At 39.2% G+C, this 15,318-nt stretch overlaps 2 protein-coding genes across 2 annotated transcripts in view; one reads left to right on the forward strand and one right to left on the reverse strand.

Moving 5' to 3' along the window:
- The window catches only part of nt5dc1 (5'-nucleotidase domain containing 1), a 644,476-nt gene that overhangs the window by 123,173 nt on the left and 505,985 nt on the right, over nucleotides 1–15,318 (forward strand). The window lies entirely within an intron of this gene.
- LOC144680416 (uncharacterized) overlaps nucleotides 129–15,318 on the reverse strand; it is a 137,729-nt gene continuing 122,539 nt past the window's right edge. The window contains 3 exon segments of the mRNA XM_078541384.1: nucleotides 129–2,790; nucleotides 3,156–3,227; nucleotides 12,430–12,552. Of these exon segments, the coding sequence (XP_078397510.1) occupies nucleotides 950–2,790; nucleotides 3,156–3,227; nucleotides 12,430–12,552 (2,036 nt within the window). The 3' untranslated portion in view covers nucleotides 129–949.

A 15,318-nucleotide genomic window follows, 5' to 3' on the forward strand; every position in this document is an offset into this window, starting at 1 on the left:
ACCTTTAATTAGGTCATGTGAGCATTGAACTAGATATTTGGCAATAAAGGTATCTTCCTGATCATAAAGGAATTATGAATTTGACCAGGAATGCTAAACCTGTAAGAATATTCAATGTAGACTTGAAATTTGTAACAATCACCATTTATTTAACTGCACCATAACAAAAATGCACTTGTGATACTGCATTATTTGAGAGATCCATTCCGTCACATAATTTCATACAGAAATATTTTGTGATTTGCTACAATATAATTTATGTGTCTGCACTTTGGAGATGTATATTTTTGGAGAATACATACATTATCAATGTCACTTAGATTGACCTAGCATTAATAATGTGCTTTTTACAAATTGAATAGCAAAGTAAGTAACGTTAATTACTATTGAAATACAGAAAACAATGGGAATAGGCTGATCTTGACACAAAGGGAAGTGATTGACCATTGAAGTAGTTGAATCTCAATAATGTCATTGAAAGTGATAGGATTTCCAGACTGAATTTTACTGAATCAGATTGAGAAGGTTAGTTGCTTGTGATGAACACTTATGAAACAGTCAATGTCAAGTACCAAAATACATTTTTGTACAAATACTTTCTGCACACCGAGGGACAACCAAATTTTAAATTGATAGTACAACAGCAGAATTCTTTTAAGAAAAGAAAATATCAGGGATCGTGAAATATTTTATCAGAAGACCAATTTCATCCATGTCACCTGGATACATGTCATAAAACTGATGGATTTTGTTTCAAGCAAATGACCTTTAGTGGATGACAACAACACAGCAGTTTGCTGGTCAGATCTATTTCTTAATGGCTACCCTTCTATTAGACAGTTGTCCATTACTATTTTTTAAATTTGTTCCATTAACTAAATTGTGTTGCTTGTCACTCAGAATAGAACATGGATCATCAACTCAACTCCATATTTCAAACTGATGCATATCATGAATGGACAATTAGAAACCCTGAGAATGATGAGTGCATGAGGTCAGAAGAGTATAAGCCATTAGACTCATCTTCAGGTAACTGTACATAGATTTGGTCATTTTCATGTAGATATAATGTAACACTTCCTGAGACCTGATCAATATAACCTTCTGTATAGTCATCATATGAGTATATCATGGGCTCGTCATTTTTGTATAATCCAACCCAAACATTTGCTCCCTTAACTTGTATTTGATAACTAAATTGATAGATGCCAGATATTTCACATGTAAAAATACCAGTTGATGGATCATAGTTGTTATTTGAATTGGTCAGTAATTTGTCAAATGCTATTGGTTGCTCAGCTGGGTAATATGAACTAGAAAGAATGGCTGTAAAAGCTGGGTATGGACTGAGTAGCCCAGCTGAAGGCTCTCCTGACTTGATGTAGCCATTATAATCATATTTGCCTGGGGACATAATGACTTCTGCTGGTGGGCCTGGTGGTCCAGGAAGGCCTGGTTGGCCTGGGGGTCCCGGTTGTCCATTTAGTCCAGGTGCACCAGGTGAGCCACTTGCCATTTTCCCGTAATAATTTCCAGGAGGACCTGGTGGACCAGGAAGTCCCGGATCACCTTTTTCTCCTTGAAACCCTTGAGCACCTTGAGTGCCAGGTGAACCTCTTGGACCAGATGGTCCTACACTTCCTCTTGAACCTGCTTCACCAGGATATCCAGGTGGTCCTTGAGGACCTGGGGGGCCAGCGCTTCCTGATTTACCTGGTGAACCAGGAGCTCCCATACTGCCTTTGGGACCACCTGATCCTCTTTGTCCTTCTTGGCCTGGTGCACCTGGTAGTCCTGGAGATCCTGATTTTCCTGGGGCACCACCAATTCCTGGTTGACCCTTGGGTCCTGGATATCCAGTAACACCAGCAGGTCCTGGTTGACCTTTCTGTCCTGGTGCACCATTAGCACCTGGCGAACCTCTTGGGCCTAGTGATCCAGGTGGACCTGCTGGCCCTACAGATCCAGGAGCTCCAGGTGCCCCAGTTGCTCCTGTCACTCCTTTTTCTCCTGAGTAACCAGTCGGGCCCATAGGACCAGGCTCTCCTTTCAGTCCAGGTAAACCTGATTTGCCAAAACCAGGTATTCCAGGTGCACCTGGTAAACCTTGTGGACCAGGAGCCCCCTTACCTCCAGGAGCCCCTGGGGATCCTGGTTCACCTGGTGCTCCAGGCTTTCCACTTCCTGGATGACCAGGACTTCCTGGTGGTCCTTTTTGGCCTGGAGCACCTGAATATCCTGGTTGACCTGCTGAGCCCATTGCCCCTTTCTCACCTGGTGGACCAGGACGACCAGGGGCTCCAACACTTCCTAATCCTGCTGGCCCAGGTGATCCTGGTGGCCCTTGTGGTCCTGTTGCTCCTCTGCTTCCAGGATGCCCTGGAATTCCCTCTCCCCTTCCCCCCTTTGCTCCAGGAAGGCCCAAGTGCCCTGGTATTCCTTTTTCTCCAGGTTGACCTGGTGATCCTGCAGGACCTGGTGGCCCTTGTGCACCTGGTTTACCAATGGCAGCCAATCCCGCTGGCCCAGGGTATCCTGGGGCTCCTTGATCACCTTTAGGTCCTGGCAATCCTCGAGATCCTCTATCACCTTTTTCTCCTGGGGCTCCTCTTTCGCCTGGCCTTCCTGATGTTCCTGGCATTCCTGATTTTCCCATTGCTGACATTCCTGGTGGTCCTGGCATTCCAGGCTTGCCAGGGGCTCCTGGCATTCCAATGCCTGTTTTCCCGGGAGCTCCTGGTGGGCCTCGTGGTCCAGGTGGACCTGGTGATCCACGCTCTCCTCCTACATCTATTGTTCAAAAATTAAGTGTAGTTTAGATTATGACATTTTGACTTGTGTTGCTCTTAAAAAAATCCTGATAGTATCGACTGATCTTTTTGTGTGTTCAATACTGAGTACGATGGTGTTTTAAAATATTTTAACTGCAAAGTAATCTTAATTTAGAAATTATAATGAAAATTAGGCAGTTTCTATAAATGGCGGTCAATCTGCAACTCTAGTCTTATGCCTGGGTGGTAAGTTTGAAAATTTAACTTCGATTAGGTGAAACTCTGTTATTGACAACTTTGAATTTAGCCTCCACATTTGTCTCACTACTTAAGAGTTTCCTGAAGGCCACCTTCTTCATAGGCACAAAGTTGCATGTTGCTCACCTCTGCTTTCATCATTGTCTTCATATCCATCACCTTCAGAGTTCTGGGAGTCATAGCTTTTTACATTGTAATCTGTTTTTTAGAAGTACAATAAAAGTAAACGGTGAATAAATACAGCATTTTGAAAAACTGTGTGACTTATATAAACAAAGAAGGAACTTGCATTTGTATCAAATCCTTCACATCCCAGTTTATCCCAAAGTCATTCACAGCCAATGAATTACTGTTGATATCTAGTTACTGTTGTGTTGTAGGGAAATATGGCATCATATTAGTGCAATACTGACCAGTGAACCTGTTCTTGTTTGAGAATTACTGTTGGCTAAGACATTAGGAAAACTACCTACTTATCTTTACAAAGTGCTAGGGATACCTGCCTAATACTGTTTAAAGTCTCATGAAAGTGGCATCTCTGGTAGTGTAGTACTCGCTCAGTGCAATGCTGTATTGTCGGCTTAGATTTGTACTCAAGTTCTGTATGGGATTGAACCCTCAACCTTCCGGGCCATATATGTTCTCAAAATACTAAGTGGAAAACTTGGCTCTGCTTTAGTTGGTGGACTAAATGTTAGATAAATTTTATTTGGGTGAGACCAGAAGAGGTATCATTAAAATAATACCAAAAAAAATTCAGCAATTGTATAGTGTGAATAAGATCATGAGAACTAGGAGCAGGAGTAGGCCATTCGGCCCACCGACTCTGCTCTGTCATTCAATGAGATCACGGCTGACCTGATTGTGGCCTTAACTCCACTTTCCCGCCTGTCCCCCATAACGCTTAACTGTCTTGTCAATCAAAAATCTGTCTAATGCAGCATTGAATATGTTCAAACAAATCATAAAGGGCCCACATTCAATTTACAGCCTGTGCTGAGTTAGCTAATAATAGGCTGGACAGTGGTAGGTGCACTGTAATTGAACCCATACTCCTCCTCATCATGATTGCTTCACATAGGAAAAATGGGAAAAAAAGCTACGGAGCAGAGGCAGAACGTAACATGAATGTTGCAATTTTTTGCACTCTGCACAGAACTTTCTGTTCCTGGAACACTAATTGGAAATTCAGGTCTGAAGGTAGGTGTAATAATTAGTGGCCAGTGGTGACCTCTGCACCTGAATTCTCGATTTGTGCATCTCGTATGAAGAAGTTGTACTCTGGAAGTGCTGTTGTAAAATTTTTCTTTGACATTTTTGTCAGATGGTAATTTTTGAACGATCCACTAACTTATGATCACCCCTTAGGTTGATAATATGATGTGGATGCCACACAGCATTACATCATTGACCATGAAGGCATGACAGAAAGAACTTTGATTTAGTTTGGATCTTCCATCCTCTGGATGTCCTAAAGTGCTTCACAGCCAATTCATTAGTTTTGAAGTGCAGTTGCTGCTGTAATGTAGGGAAATACGACAACTAATTTGCACAAAGTAAGGTCTCACACACAGATAAATGACCGATTAAACTGTACTTTGACGATGGTGTTTTGGTTGAGGAATAAACATTAGCCAGGATAGCAATGAGCACTGCTATCATTCACATAGTACCATGGGGTTTTTACTGCCCACCTGAGAGGGCGGATCTTATCTGAAACCTGTACTTCCAACAGTTCAGCATGCTCTCAGTACTTAAGTGTCAACCGAGACAATGGTCTGGATTTTGTGGTCAGTAGCGAAGCAGAGACACTCGCTGTTGACCTCAAAGAAAGCTGTGATCTCTGGCAAAGACTTTAATTCCTGGATGGCAGTTTAAACCTGATGTCAGGTCAAGGGGATTTCCAGATAAGCAGCCACAATGATGTTTACCCTAGGTAAACAGCCAGTCACATTGAAGTATTCTGACAGACAGCAAACCAAGAAGTTAAAAATACTGAGCCCGTTTACATTAAATTAAAAATTTCAGGTAGCAAACTTATGAATTAATTAAGCCAGAAGCTAAAATAAAGATGCATTTACGCAAAAAACTACTTTTAAAATATTGGGATTTTCTTTTAATATCAGAATGAAGGAATTTAACTTTTTCAAGCCATTGAGGGTGTTTAACAGTAACTATGCTGTTAAAAACCAGTTCCACCTCATTCACGAGCTGGCAACTTTTTCAAGGGTTTTTAAACTGAAAATAAGAGCATATGAGCAGATGTTCTTGCCATTTCAAAGGTTCCTCATTGATTGCAGTCTAGAGGAACCTCAACAGCACGCACTCTATAAAAACACTGATAGGAACTTGTGATCTCCATGTTATTCTGCACATGTATGAAACTCCTAAAATTGCGTTCTGTTTCACTGGAGTCATGACAGGGAAAACTGTCTGTTTCGCAATCTTTACTGCTGCAAAATCCAAGCCAATTTACTTGAGTGTGTTTGAAGCCTTGACTATCTGACTCAGAGACAAGACTGCTGCCCCTGAGCCAGATCTGACACCTGGAGGCCTATGGTGTACTCATTAGGTTCAGTGCACCCCAGTATTACTGAACAGCAGGGAGTCTGTGTGCAAGCTTCATTAAAACAATGTTGGGACTGAGCTGTCATCCTCAACAAATTCAGAACTGTAGGTCAATAACTTAATACAATTGCCTCGTTTGGCTTTTGTTTGATGCTTAGGGCTCTCTTTTAGTTGTAGAAAGTAGTGCCAGCATTCTGTGTGGCAACTGTGCAATAGCTGCTGATGCACAAAATTCTGATCCCTAACTAATACTGAGTACCTTATGTGCTTTTTGATAGAAATGCAAAAAAAACATAAATCTGCAGGTCTCACATTGTTGGACAAGTTCAACTCCTTTTTGCTCAGGTGGATTGAGTATTTACAGTCGCTTTACAGTTTTCAGTCAAGTTGGCTTATATTCAGTAAAAACTTCCTATTTAAGTGCAGAGGATTTAACCCAAAATATATTACAAATGGAAGAAGTTGGCAGGTTGAAATTTATTACAAGTGTGGCAATTGGTTATCAAGTTCGGCAGTTGTGTTCTCGACACAAATGTTTAAAAGTCATTTCAAAGTTTTGGCTGCCACTTAACTATAATTAATGTCAGAATTTAAATATCCTCGCTTCTAGTTGAGATTTTAGTCAATCTCCTTATTTTCTATTAAATAATCCTGGTTTAACCAAATACATGCTTACATCTTTAGCTTGGAAAGACTATTCGCTGTTAAAAAAAAAGGTAGCTGTTATGCCTTTCTGTTTCATATGATAACCTTCATGTTGATTTCTTGTTTTAATATTAACGAAAATATTGTGCAAACTCTGGTTAAAGGATATTTGATCATTCAAAAATGAAAGGGACGATTTTGAACTTTCATCCCAAAATAGGTGCAAAGTCAATGGTACATCTGTGATACCCGCCTGATGAGCTTAACACAAGGCTCCAACCGTTTTCAGGTTTGGTTTTCATAAGGATACAGTTGGCAAGCTGCCTGGCACTTAGTTAATGTTTGCAGTCTCGCTGAACTGGGCATGAGAAATCTAATGGTTTATGGATTGTTGAGTCAAATTTTGCAGTAAATTTTCTTGGTGGAGGAAAGCATTATGCTTTTAGTGAATGAGACTGAAGGAATGAAAACAGTTCTTCAAGGGGTCAATGTTGGCATCCTTGCTGTCATGTTGATACCTATAAATGATTGGGATTTGCCTACAGTGGACAACACTATTGTTGTAATCAACACGGAAATAGTGGATGGAATTTAATGCCCCCTGGCATTGAGTTTGGAGGCAGGGATAGCATAAGCAGGTAGGAGGGTATAAGGTGGGGGCCCCACCACCTTCCTGCCTCCGCCCAATTAATTTCCGGGCAGGAAGGCTCATTCGCAGCCTTCCAGACTGTATGCTAATTGAGGCCCTTAAGTGAACAATTAATGTGCACTTAAGGGCCTTATCCCACTTCTGCTGGTATTCAACAGCATGCGGGGGAGTTGCCAAGCAAGGAACCTGAAAAGCAAACCCTGCTGGATTTGTTTGCGGGCTTCCAAAGGGGACCCCTTGTTCAAAGGCACTGAGACTTGGCATTGAGAAGTTCGAGACCTCTGAGAGCCACCCTCCTGCCCTTTCTTCCTACCCCCTCCCACCCACTAGCCAGTGGCCCACTCCCCGTAACCCCCTTCCCGCCCTCACTTACCCATGGCTTACCCAATCCTGGGCCTCTGGTGAGTGCATTGCTGGCAGCAACCACTGCATCCGGTGACACAGATGGACAGTGGAGAGCTGTCGGCCTTTGATTGGTCAAAATCCCAGGGAAGGCCCAGCGTTGGCCAGTTAAGTGCCTGATGAGCACTTAATTCCGACGGGGCTCCCCGAACAGAGGGAATGCAGGCCTGCAGTTGGTTCTTCGGCCAGCGGGCAAGACCCCCGTCATCTACATTAAATTCTGCCCAGTGTGTGTAATTACTATGAAGAGGACAATAAATTACTTAAGAAAAGCATAGGTGAGTGAATTGGATAGAAAAATGCAAGAACAAAGAAGTGTGGAGTGATACATTTTGAGGAGAACAAGAAAATATGCAAAATGTTGAAACTTTAAATGGAACCTAAGAGCAGAAAAACCTAGAGGTACAGACACAAATCTGACAAGCTGAAAAAGCTGGTTTAAATAAAGTATACGGATTGTGTATTTTATAAACAAGGTGCTAAATATGAAAGCGTAATAATAATACTAAAACAATTCATTGGTTAGCCTGCAGCTGGAATATTGTGTCCAGTCTTGGGCATCTTACTAAAGGAAGTATTCAAGAACATGGAGAATGCAGTAAAGACTGCTAAAATTATATTGGGGGAAGATAATGAGATTTATGGAAACAGGGGTTCCTTTTATTAGAACAGATAAAGGTTAAATGGAGATGTGAAAGAATTGTTCAAAATTATGGGCGGAATTTTCTGCCTGTCTGGCGGGCAGGTCCGATCCAATCGCTGGAGGGTGCAGAGCCAATCCCTGCCAGCGAAGTGGGCCGTACCGCCATTTTACGTGGGCGGGCCAATTAATTCCCGCCTAGCGTGACGTCCGCCGGGAAGCACTATGTGCTCGCTGTGCGGGCAGGGGGGAATCCCTAAAAGCGAGAGTGCGTTCTTTTGCGAATGCGCACGAAAGAGCGCACATCTCCCTGAGGTTAAGTGTAGCCTTAGGGAGGTCACTTCGACTTTTAAAACTATTAAAAATTGAGAAAATAAAAATCCCTTACATGTCCCCTCATTTGACAATGTCACATGAGTTGGGACATGTTCATAATTTACAGAATAACTTTATTACAATTTTTAAAACCCTGTATGAAACCTCATCCCACTGCTGGATGAGGTTTCATGTTTTCTCTATTTGCCGCCGGGGCTCCTGGCCTGCCCTTAAGGTTGGACGGGCAGGTCCTTTAATTGGTTAAATGATCCTGTCAATGGCCTCAATTGGCCATTGACAGGTCGGCGGGAACACAGCCAATTTTGCTGCGCCCCCGCCTTCCTGAAAATTTAAATGGGGCGGGATGACGTCGGGGGTTCCGTCCGACGTCATCCCGCATCGTTTTACGCGTCGGCGAGCGGGCCCCGCCCCCTGCTCACCAACGGCAAAAATTCTGCCCTATGAGTTATGTCGAGATAAATCGGGAAAAATATTTCCACTAGCTGGTGAAGTGTCACTTGAGTTAAAAGAATAAAAGGAGAAGTTCATTGATTGTTTTCATGCAGAAGGTTCCTTCGACATGAGTGCCCTGTCAAAAACTTTCGTGGAAGCAAAATCTATAATAGCCTTTAAAAGAGAGATCTATAAATATATGAAAAAACAATAAAAAGGAAATTGGGATCTGAGTGAATAGTTATTTCAGAGGCAGAATAAGTCTAATGGACTGACTGGCCTCCTATGCTGTAATACTCTATGATTCTACTATATAGATAAACAGTGGCGTACAGGCTAAGCTGCAAAGTACACTTGTCAGACTGACCACACACACAAACACACGCTATCTAGTTGTGGTCACCTAGACAAAGGGTGCACATTGAATCCTGGAAGTAGCACAGACGAGCCATAGGGCTGATTCCTAATGTTTATGGACTAAGGTCTGAACAAATGATGGATAAAATTTGCATTTTCAAGGATGATTAAAAAATAATCCTAGTGGGATGCATACCGTAGTAAATGGTATTGTAAAGATAAATCAAAACAAAAGCTTCAAACTGAATCATTAGAGTAGGACATGAGGTTACAGCTTCAAGCATTCTTCTTCATTCAAAGAGTGTTCTACATATAGTATCATTTCTGGGTAAAGTACTGGAGACAAAAATCATGGAATCTTTTAGGAAACAATTGAATGCTATTGTGGGGCAATGTGGGACTTTCAATATATGAATGAGCGAAGATGGAGCTTTTCATCTGGATTGATTGTATGTGCAGTCTGTTCTTAGTGATGTTGCCTCATTGGTGGATAAGTTCTAAGAACGCCATTAATGATTCGTATCAACAACTTCAGATGTTTACAAATTAATGGAAACATGAATTTAAATCTTACCTGGTGGCTGCTTAATATTCTATGCTGCATGCCTACATAGTTTATGAAAACAAAAGGCTTGAACATCCCTGATCTACAATGATCCAGTGACTACTTTTCATGTAATTGCAAAATAGAGGTGCATAAATTGTATTTTAAGTGTTGAAAACTGTAGAGAGAACATATTTTTCACATTTTAAGTGAAGTGGCACAGGACCTACACTGTTATCTTATAATTGGCATTCACTTAAGTGTGCAAGATCAGAGCATAATGAAGAAAAACATATGTAAAAAATGGTTTTTGGTGGGGTAATATACTTTAAAGGTCATTTGATTTCCTAAGTCAGTGATCTCCTAAGCACATATATCAATAGTGCTTGAAAATATTGATTTTTAAAAATAGATTTTATAATATTAGCATGTATTTCAGCTAATTATATCTATAATAATACTAAACAGGAGCTATAGAAGATTACAGCACTGCAGACGGTAATTCGACCCATAACGTTTGTGCCATCTCTTTGCCAGAAGAACAGTGCATTTAGCAGAGCCACCTAAATATCTATATGCAACTTTTAGCTCTAGTTGTTAACAATCCTATTCATATTAGACAATTCTAATCTGGACTAATTTGTGTGAGTCATTTGTTTTAGTTACTCATGGTTAATTCCATTTGATTTAAGTCTCAACATTTAATTTTACATTCTTATTACATTAATGCAGAATATATAGTGTTATCCCAGTTGCATTCTACATTACATTAGTTTATCTCTGACATTATTGTCTTGAAAATCAGTTTCTTGAATATCAGAAGGTAAACTAAAACGCACTGGTTAAAGCATTCTTTAAAATAGTGGCAAAGACAATGGCAAACAAACACATTAGATAGAAGAAAGAATGAACTTGTGTTTAAATAGCTTTAATGACCTAAGGGCAACCATAAATGCTTCATATCCAATGAAGTAAGGAAATATAGCGTCCATTTTCACATAGCAAGCTGTTATGAGCAGCAATGAGAAAGATGGCCAGATAATTGGGTATGAGTTGACAGATAAGTATGAGCTAAAATACTAGTAGACCCCATTGCTCTTCTTCAAATAGTGCTAAGGAATTTTCCATTAACTTCAGAGGGCAAGTAAGCTAATGCCTTATCTACATGGCTGCAATTTCGTCCATTCACCACTTGTTTAGCACTGCACTAAAATTTGTGTCTAGATTATGCTCAAACCCTGGAGTGAGGCCTGAACCCACATCTTCTGACTTAGAGGTTAGATTGCTGTCACTGAGCCAAGGCTGTTTGTTTGGTAATATTTGGCAATACAAATTTGAAGCCATATGTCTTATATTGCTGCAACATACTAAACTTGGCTGCAATTCCTAATGTTCATATTTAATACAGCTTTTTGCTGCTCTTGAAGTTGATTAAAAACTTCAGTTTACTGGTTAATGCAGATGAATATTTTGGAAAGTGAACACATTGTGCTTTCTCCACAAAAGGAAACCATTAAAAGTCCATAATTCTTTGCCCTCATTTCAAAGTTTTGCAGTTTTAGTATATCAGTGCATAAATAAGGACAGTCAACTTATACTAAAAAATTGGAGAGAGATTCCTCAAAGGTTATAATTGACCATGTCCAGCAGCATACTTTCCCTTGAAGCATTGTAAAGCAGTCCTTTAATAAATGCATGCCTTTACTCGTGCTTCCCATGTGATAGCTCCGCCTTCTGCATGTTGCCAAGTCAACAATGGATGCTCATTCAGGGAATGCTATTGGAAGACAAGATTATGCCAGCCTCTCTTGCAGCAAGAAATTTGTCATAGTTTTGTGTTATAGATTATTGAAGGGCTCTTTTGTTGTTTGCAATTAAAAAAGGGCAACCAATGTGCAGCATTGATAAGCATGATAATTGCAAACCAAGTTTTTAATTGAGCTCTACTAGATTTGGATAAGTGAATGTGCATAATTCATGCTCTTGGGACATCTGTAAGATGGGCAAAATTAATTTTTGCACATCTTATGAAGGTTTTCCTACTCCATTAAAATTCTGCCTACTATAAAAGTTGAACCCTTATGTTTCATTAACCACTTATTTTTGTACAGCTTTCAATATTTTCTTTAGCCACCTGGATAAAGAATAGAACAGGCTCTTTGTAGATTTTTAAATAGAAGGTCCAAATTTAATTTGAAAATTCTCCAAATTAGTTAGATACTTGAGTTTCAAAAATATTAAGATTCAAAATTATATATTTATATAATTTACCCATGCACTTCAGTGTCTTTGCATGCACGCATTTATATTGCAACACTCACCATGCACTACACATTGAAATATGGTAGGAATATTTGTCTAGTATATTCTTAAAGAGTATAAAGTACTCACAGACATTTAAGTACATATCACATTAAATTTTAAATACTTTATAATCTAGATATAGGCATAGTGCAGGTCTACTTTCATGTGCTAGCACTTAGTACTGCAGAGCCAAAGCACAGGTTCCTAGTTGTTCTGCTTTTTAAAAAGTTATTAATCGCATTAGAACTGTATTAATATGACATAAAATACCCCTGAGAAAAACTGCAGAGAAAATCAGCATCAGCAGCCCCCTCCCCTGAAACCAACCAGTTTCCAATAGCTAAATTTGCCTCCTTCATTTGGCAAAAGAATAGCATTGTAGTTTAAAGGACAAAACATAAAACTGGTTGTGGGAAATAAATATTTTCAAAAGGAACTGTTCAAGTTTTGTTTGTTCGTCTTAAGTTTCATATAATTGACTATAAGGTGCTACAAAGATTTTAGATGAAATCTTTAAATTTACCTCCTTGGCTTTTTACATTTTTCCGTATGTAGGCATATCTATTAAATCCTGTTCCATAGACCAGAGTCACAGATAGTAATAGCAGAAGAGCACAGGCTTGTTTCGAATTCATGTTTGCTGTTCAAATCTGTAAAGCATCAATAACAACTATTAGAAACATTGGCAGAAAGATATTCTTTTTAAGTCAGTAGAATTGTTAGTAAACACTATGAAATTAAGATGAATGCAAGGTTTAATTTCTTACACTGCGTCGTAAAATTCTAAACAATGATGTCAATCGTCCCTGAGAAGTTTCTATATTTAATTATCAATTAATTTTGATACAAGGCTTTTGCTCAATAATACTGTGACAAATTGATTTATAAAGTTTGCAAACTACAGGTAAAGTGGTGAGCAAATTTGACATAAAAGAGTTAAGAAAATAGACTAGAACAAATGCACTACAAGTGGAATAAACCCTCGTCGCTTGTGAATCTTGGTTGCATATTGACATGATTGATTATAAATAGAAGCTCGAACCTACCAGCATAATTTGCCTCCACAGTCAATGTAGTATCCCAAATGGATTATCCTCTGGAATAGTGGAGTGTCAACTGGAGCAATGCTTCCAAAATGATGCATATTGCTCTACTTATATAGTAGACAGTTCTTGACATATCGCTAAATTTGACAACTCCTCCCTTTTAAAAGTGCAAGTGCTAATTATGGAATTTTTTTTTAACATGGAAAAGTTAAATCAGGTTAGTGGATTTCTTGTGGTTTGAGCTGCTATGCCTTCTTTGGCATTGGTCTCCACCTCATGCAGACAGTTGCAAAACCAAATGTAGAACAGAGCTTCCAAAGCAAATCCTGATTGTTTTTTAAAAAACATCGGTGCTTATTATTCAATGCTACCGTAAACTAAAGTTGCAAAAATATATTTACACAAATCACAGATGATGTGCTAAAGGTATTAAGGTTTTCAAATTGCATTTTTTCTTCTGATTTATAAATGTGGGATATAAAGATTCCTTGTTTCTTGGTAATGTAAACATTTATTATGATATTCAGATAAACTGCAGTACATTGGGTAATTAATTTCAATATAAATAATTGTGTGGTGATGCATCTTGTTAAGAAGAATAGGGAAGCCACATATTCCTTGGAAGATAGGAGTCGAAATGGGGTAGAGGACCAAAGGGATCAAGGGGTGCAGATTCTGCAAAATCACTAGAAGCAGTCACATCGCACAGTTTAATAAGGCCATAAATAATGCAAACAAAGATCTGGGGTTCATTTCTGCAGGGATAAAATTAGAAAGCAAAGAAATTACATCAAACTTGTATATCAGACAAAATTGAAGTACTGTACACAGTTCTGGCTCCACTTATTAAAAGGATATGAAGACACTGGGGAAGGTGCCAAAAAGATTTACATGGATGTTATCAGAACTGAGAAGTTATACCTATCAGGAAAGATTGAACAAGCTAGGGCTACTTTCTCTCGATAGAAGTTTTTAATATTATGAAAGGATTTAATAGGATAGATGTAGAAATGTTTCCACTTATGGGAGAGACAAGGACGAAGGGCAATAGATACAAGGCAGCCACTAAGAAAATCCAACAGGACATTAAGGAGAATTGTCTTTACCCAGAGAGTGGTTAGAATGTGGGACTCATGACCACAAAGTATATTTGAGACGAATAACACGGATGCATTTAAGAGGAAGCTAGATAATAACATGAAGGAGAAAGGAATAGAAGGAAATATGGATGGGGTTAGATGAAGAGGGTCGACGGGGTTAGAGAAGGATGGCTGTGATACTTGTGAAACATAAACACATTTTTTGTGCTTTAAATTCTACCTTAAGTCTGTAACTGTGCTCCCTATGCCCCTGGAGGAACAAAGCAACCACCTGCTGCTTTCTGAAAATCACTTTCTCCACAAATTTTGACCAATGATGAACAATAAAAAGCTTCACCTAACCACAATATATTTTTTTCTCCACTCCTCTCAAGGTGTTTATGGCTAAATGGGTTGATGCTTCATCAGTGCTGAATGCCTCTAGTATATTGTCCAAGTGTCTTTGAAAATGAAAAGTTGACATTCTTCAGTGTGCTAGTTCAACAAAATGTTAAAGTGCAAATAACACCAGAAGAATCTTGTCCCCTGGGTTTCAGCAAGCTGTTTGACTATATGATGCATTCATTGCACATGACTACAGTATAGCCTAATCCTAACCTTATCCAACATCTACAGTTGTGCACTCCAACAAGTACCAGATAATATAGATGGCAACCAAGAGGGGGAAGTCGAATGTATTTCCCCCTCCCTACCTCAGATCAGCAGAACCAACTGTAGCACTGTATCACCTTATCACCAATTTAATTGAGCTTGACCAAGACAACAAATGCAGTCTGATAGGGACCTTCATGATCCTATGGATCAGCAACTCTTTGAATAAACTCACTGAATAATTGACTGCTAATGTAGCTTTAAATCTTTAAGATACTTTGTGAAAAGATCATTAATAAACTCAAGTTAAAGACCTATTAAGCAAAAGTTAAAACCTTTTTCTTGATTAGCAACATCAAACTTGATTCCTAAGCTTTTGGTTAACCTTTCTTGTATAAATATGAAGTTGCTGTAACAGATAAATGTATGAAAAATAACTCTAAAGATTCTTTAACTTTAAAAGTGCGAATGTCATTGGCACTTATGTTTGGGTTAGATTTGCAAGAATGTCATCCATTGAAATATGCTGTTATTGTTTTTATCTACATCTTTATGCTACACTTATTTTTCGCCAATGTGAAAATAAACTTGAAAGAATGATGAACAAGATTTAAAAGTGCAATTCTGGATGGGCTGAATATGTATTACATGGTGGAAGCATGAAGTTTGTAGTAA

The sequence above is a fragment of the Cetorhinus maximus genome, chromosome 5 (genome assembly GCF_964194155.1).
Source record: "Cetorhinus maximus chromosome 5, sCetMax3.hap1.1, whole genome shotgun sequence".
In the NCBI taxonomy this organism is placed as follows: Eukaryota; Metazoa; Chordata; class Chondrichthyes; order Lamniformes; family Cetorhinidae; genus Cetorhinus; species Cetorhinus maximus.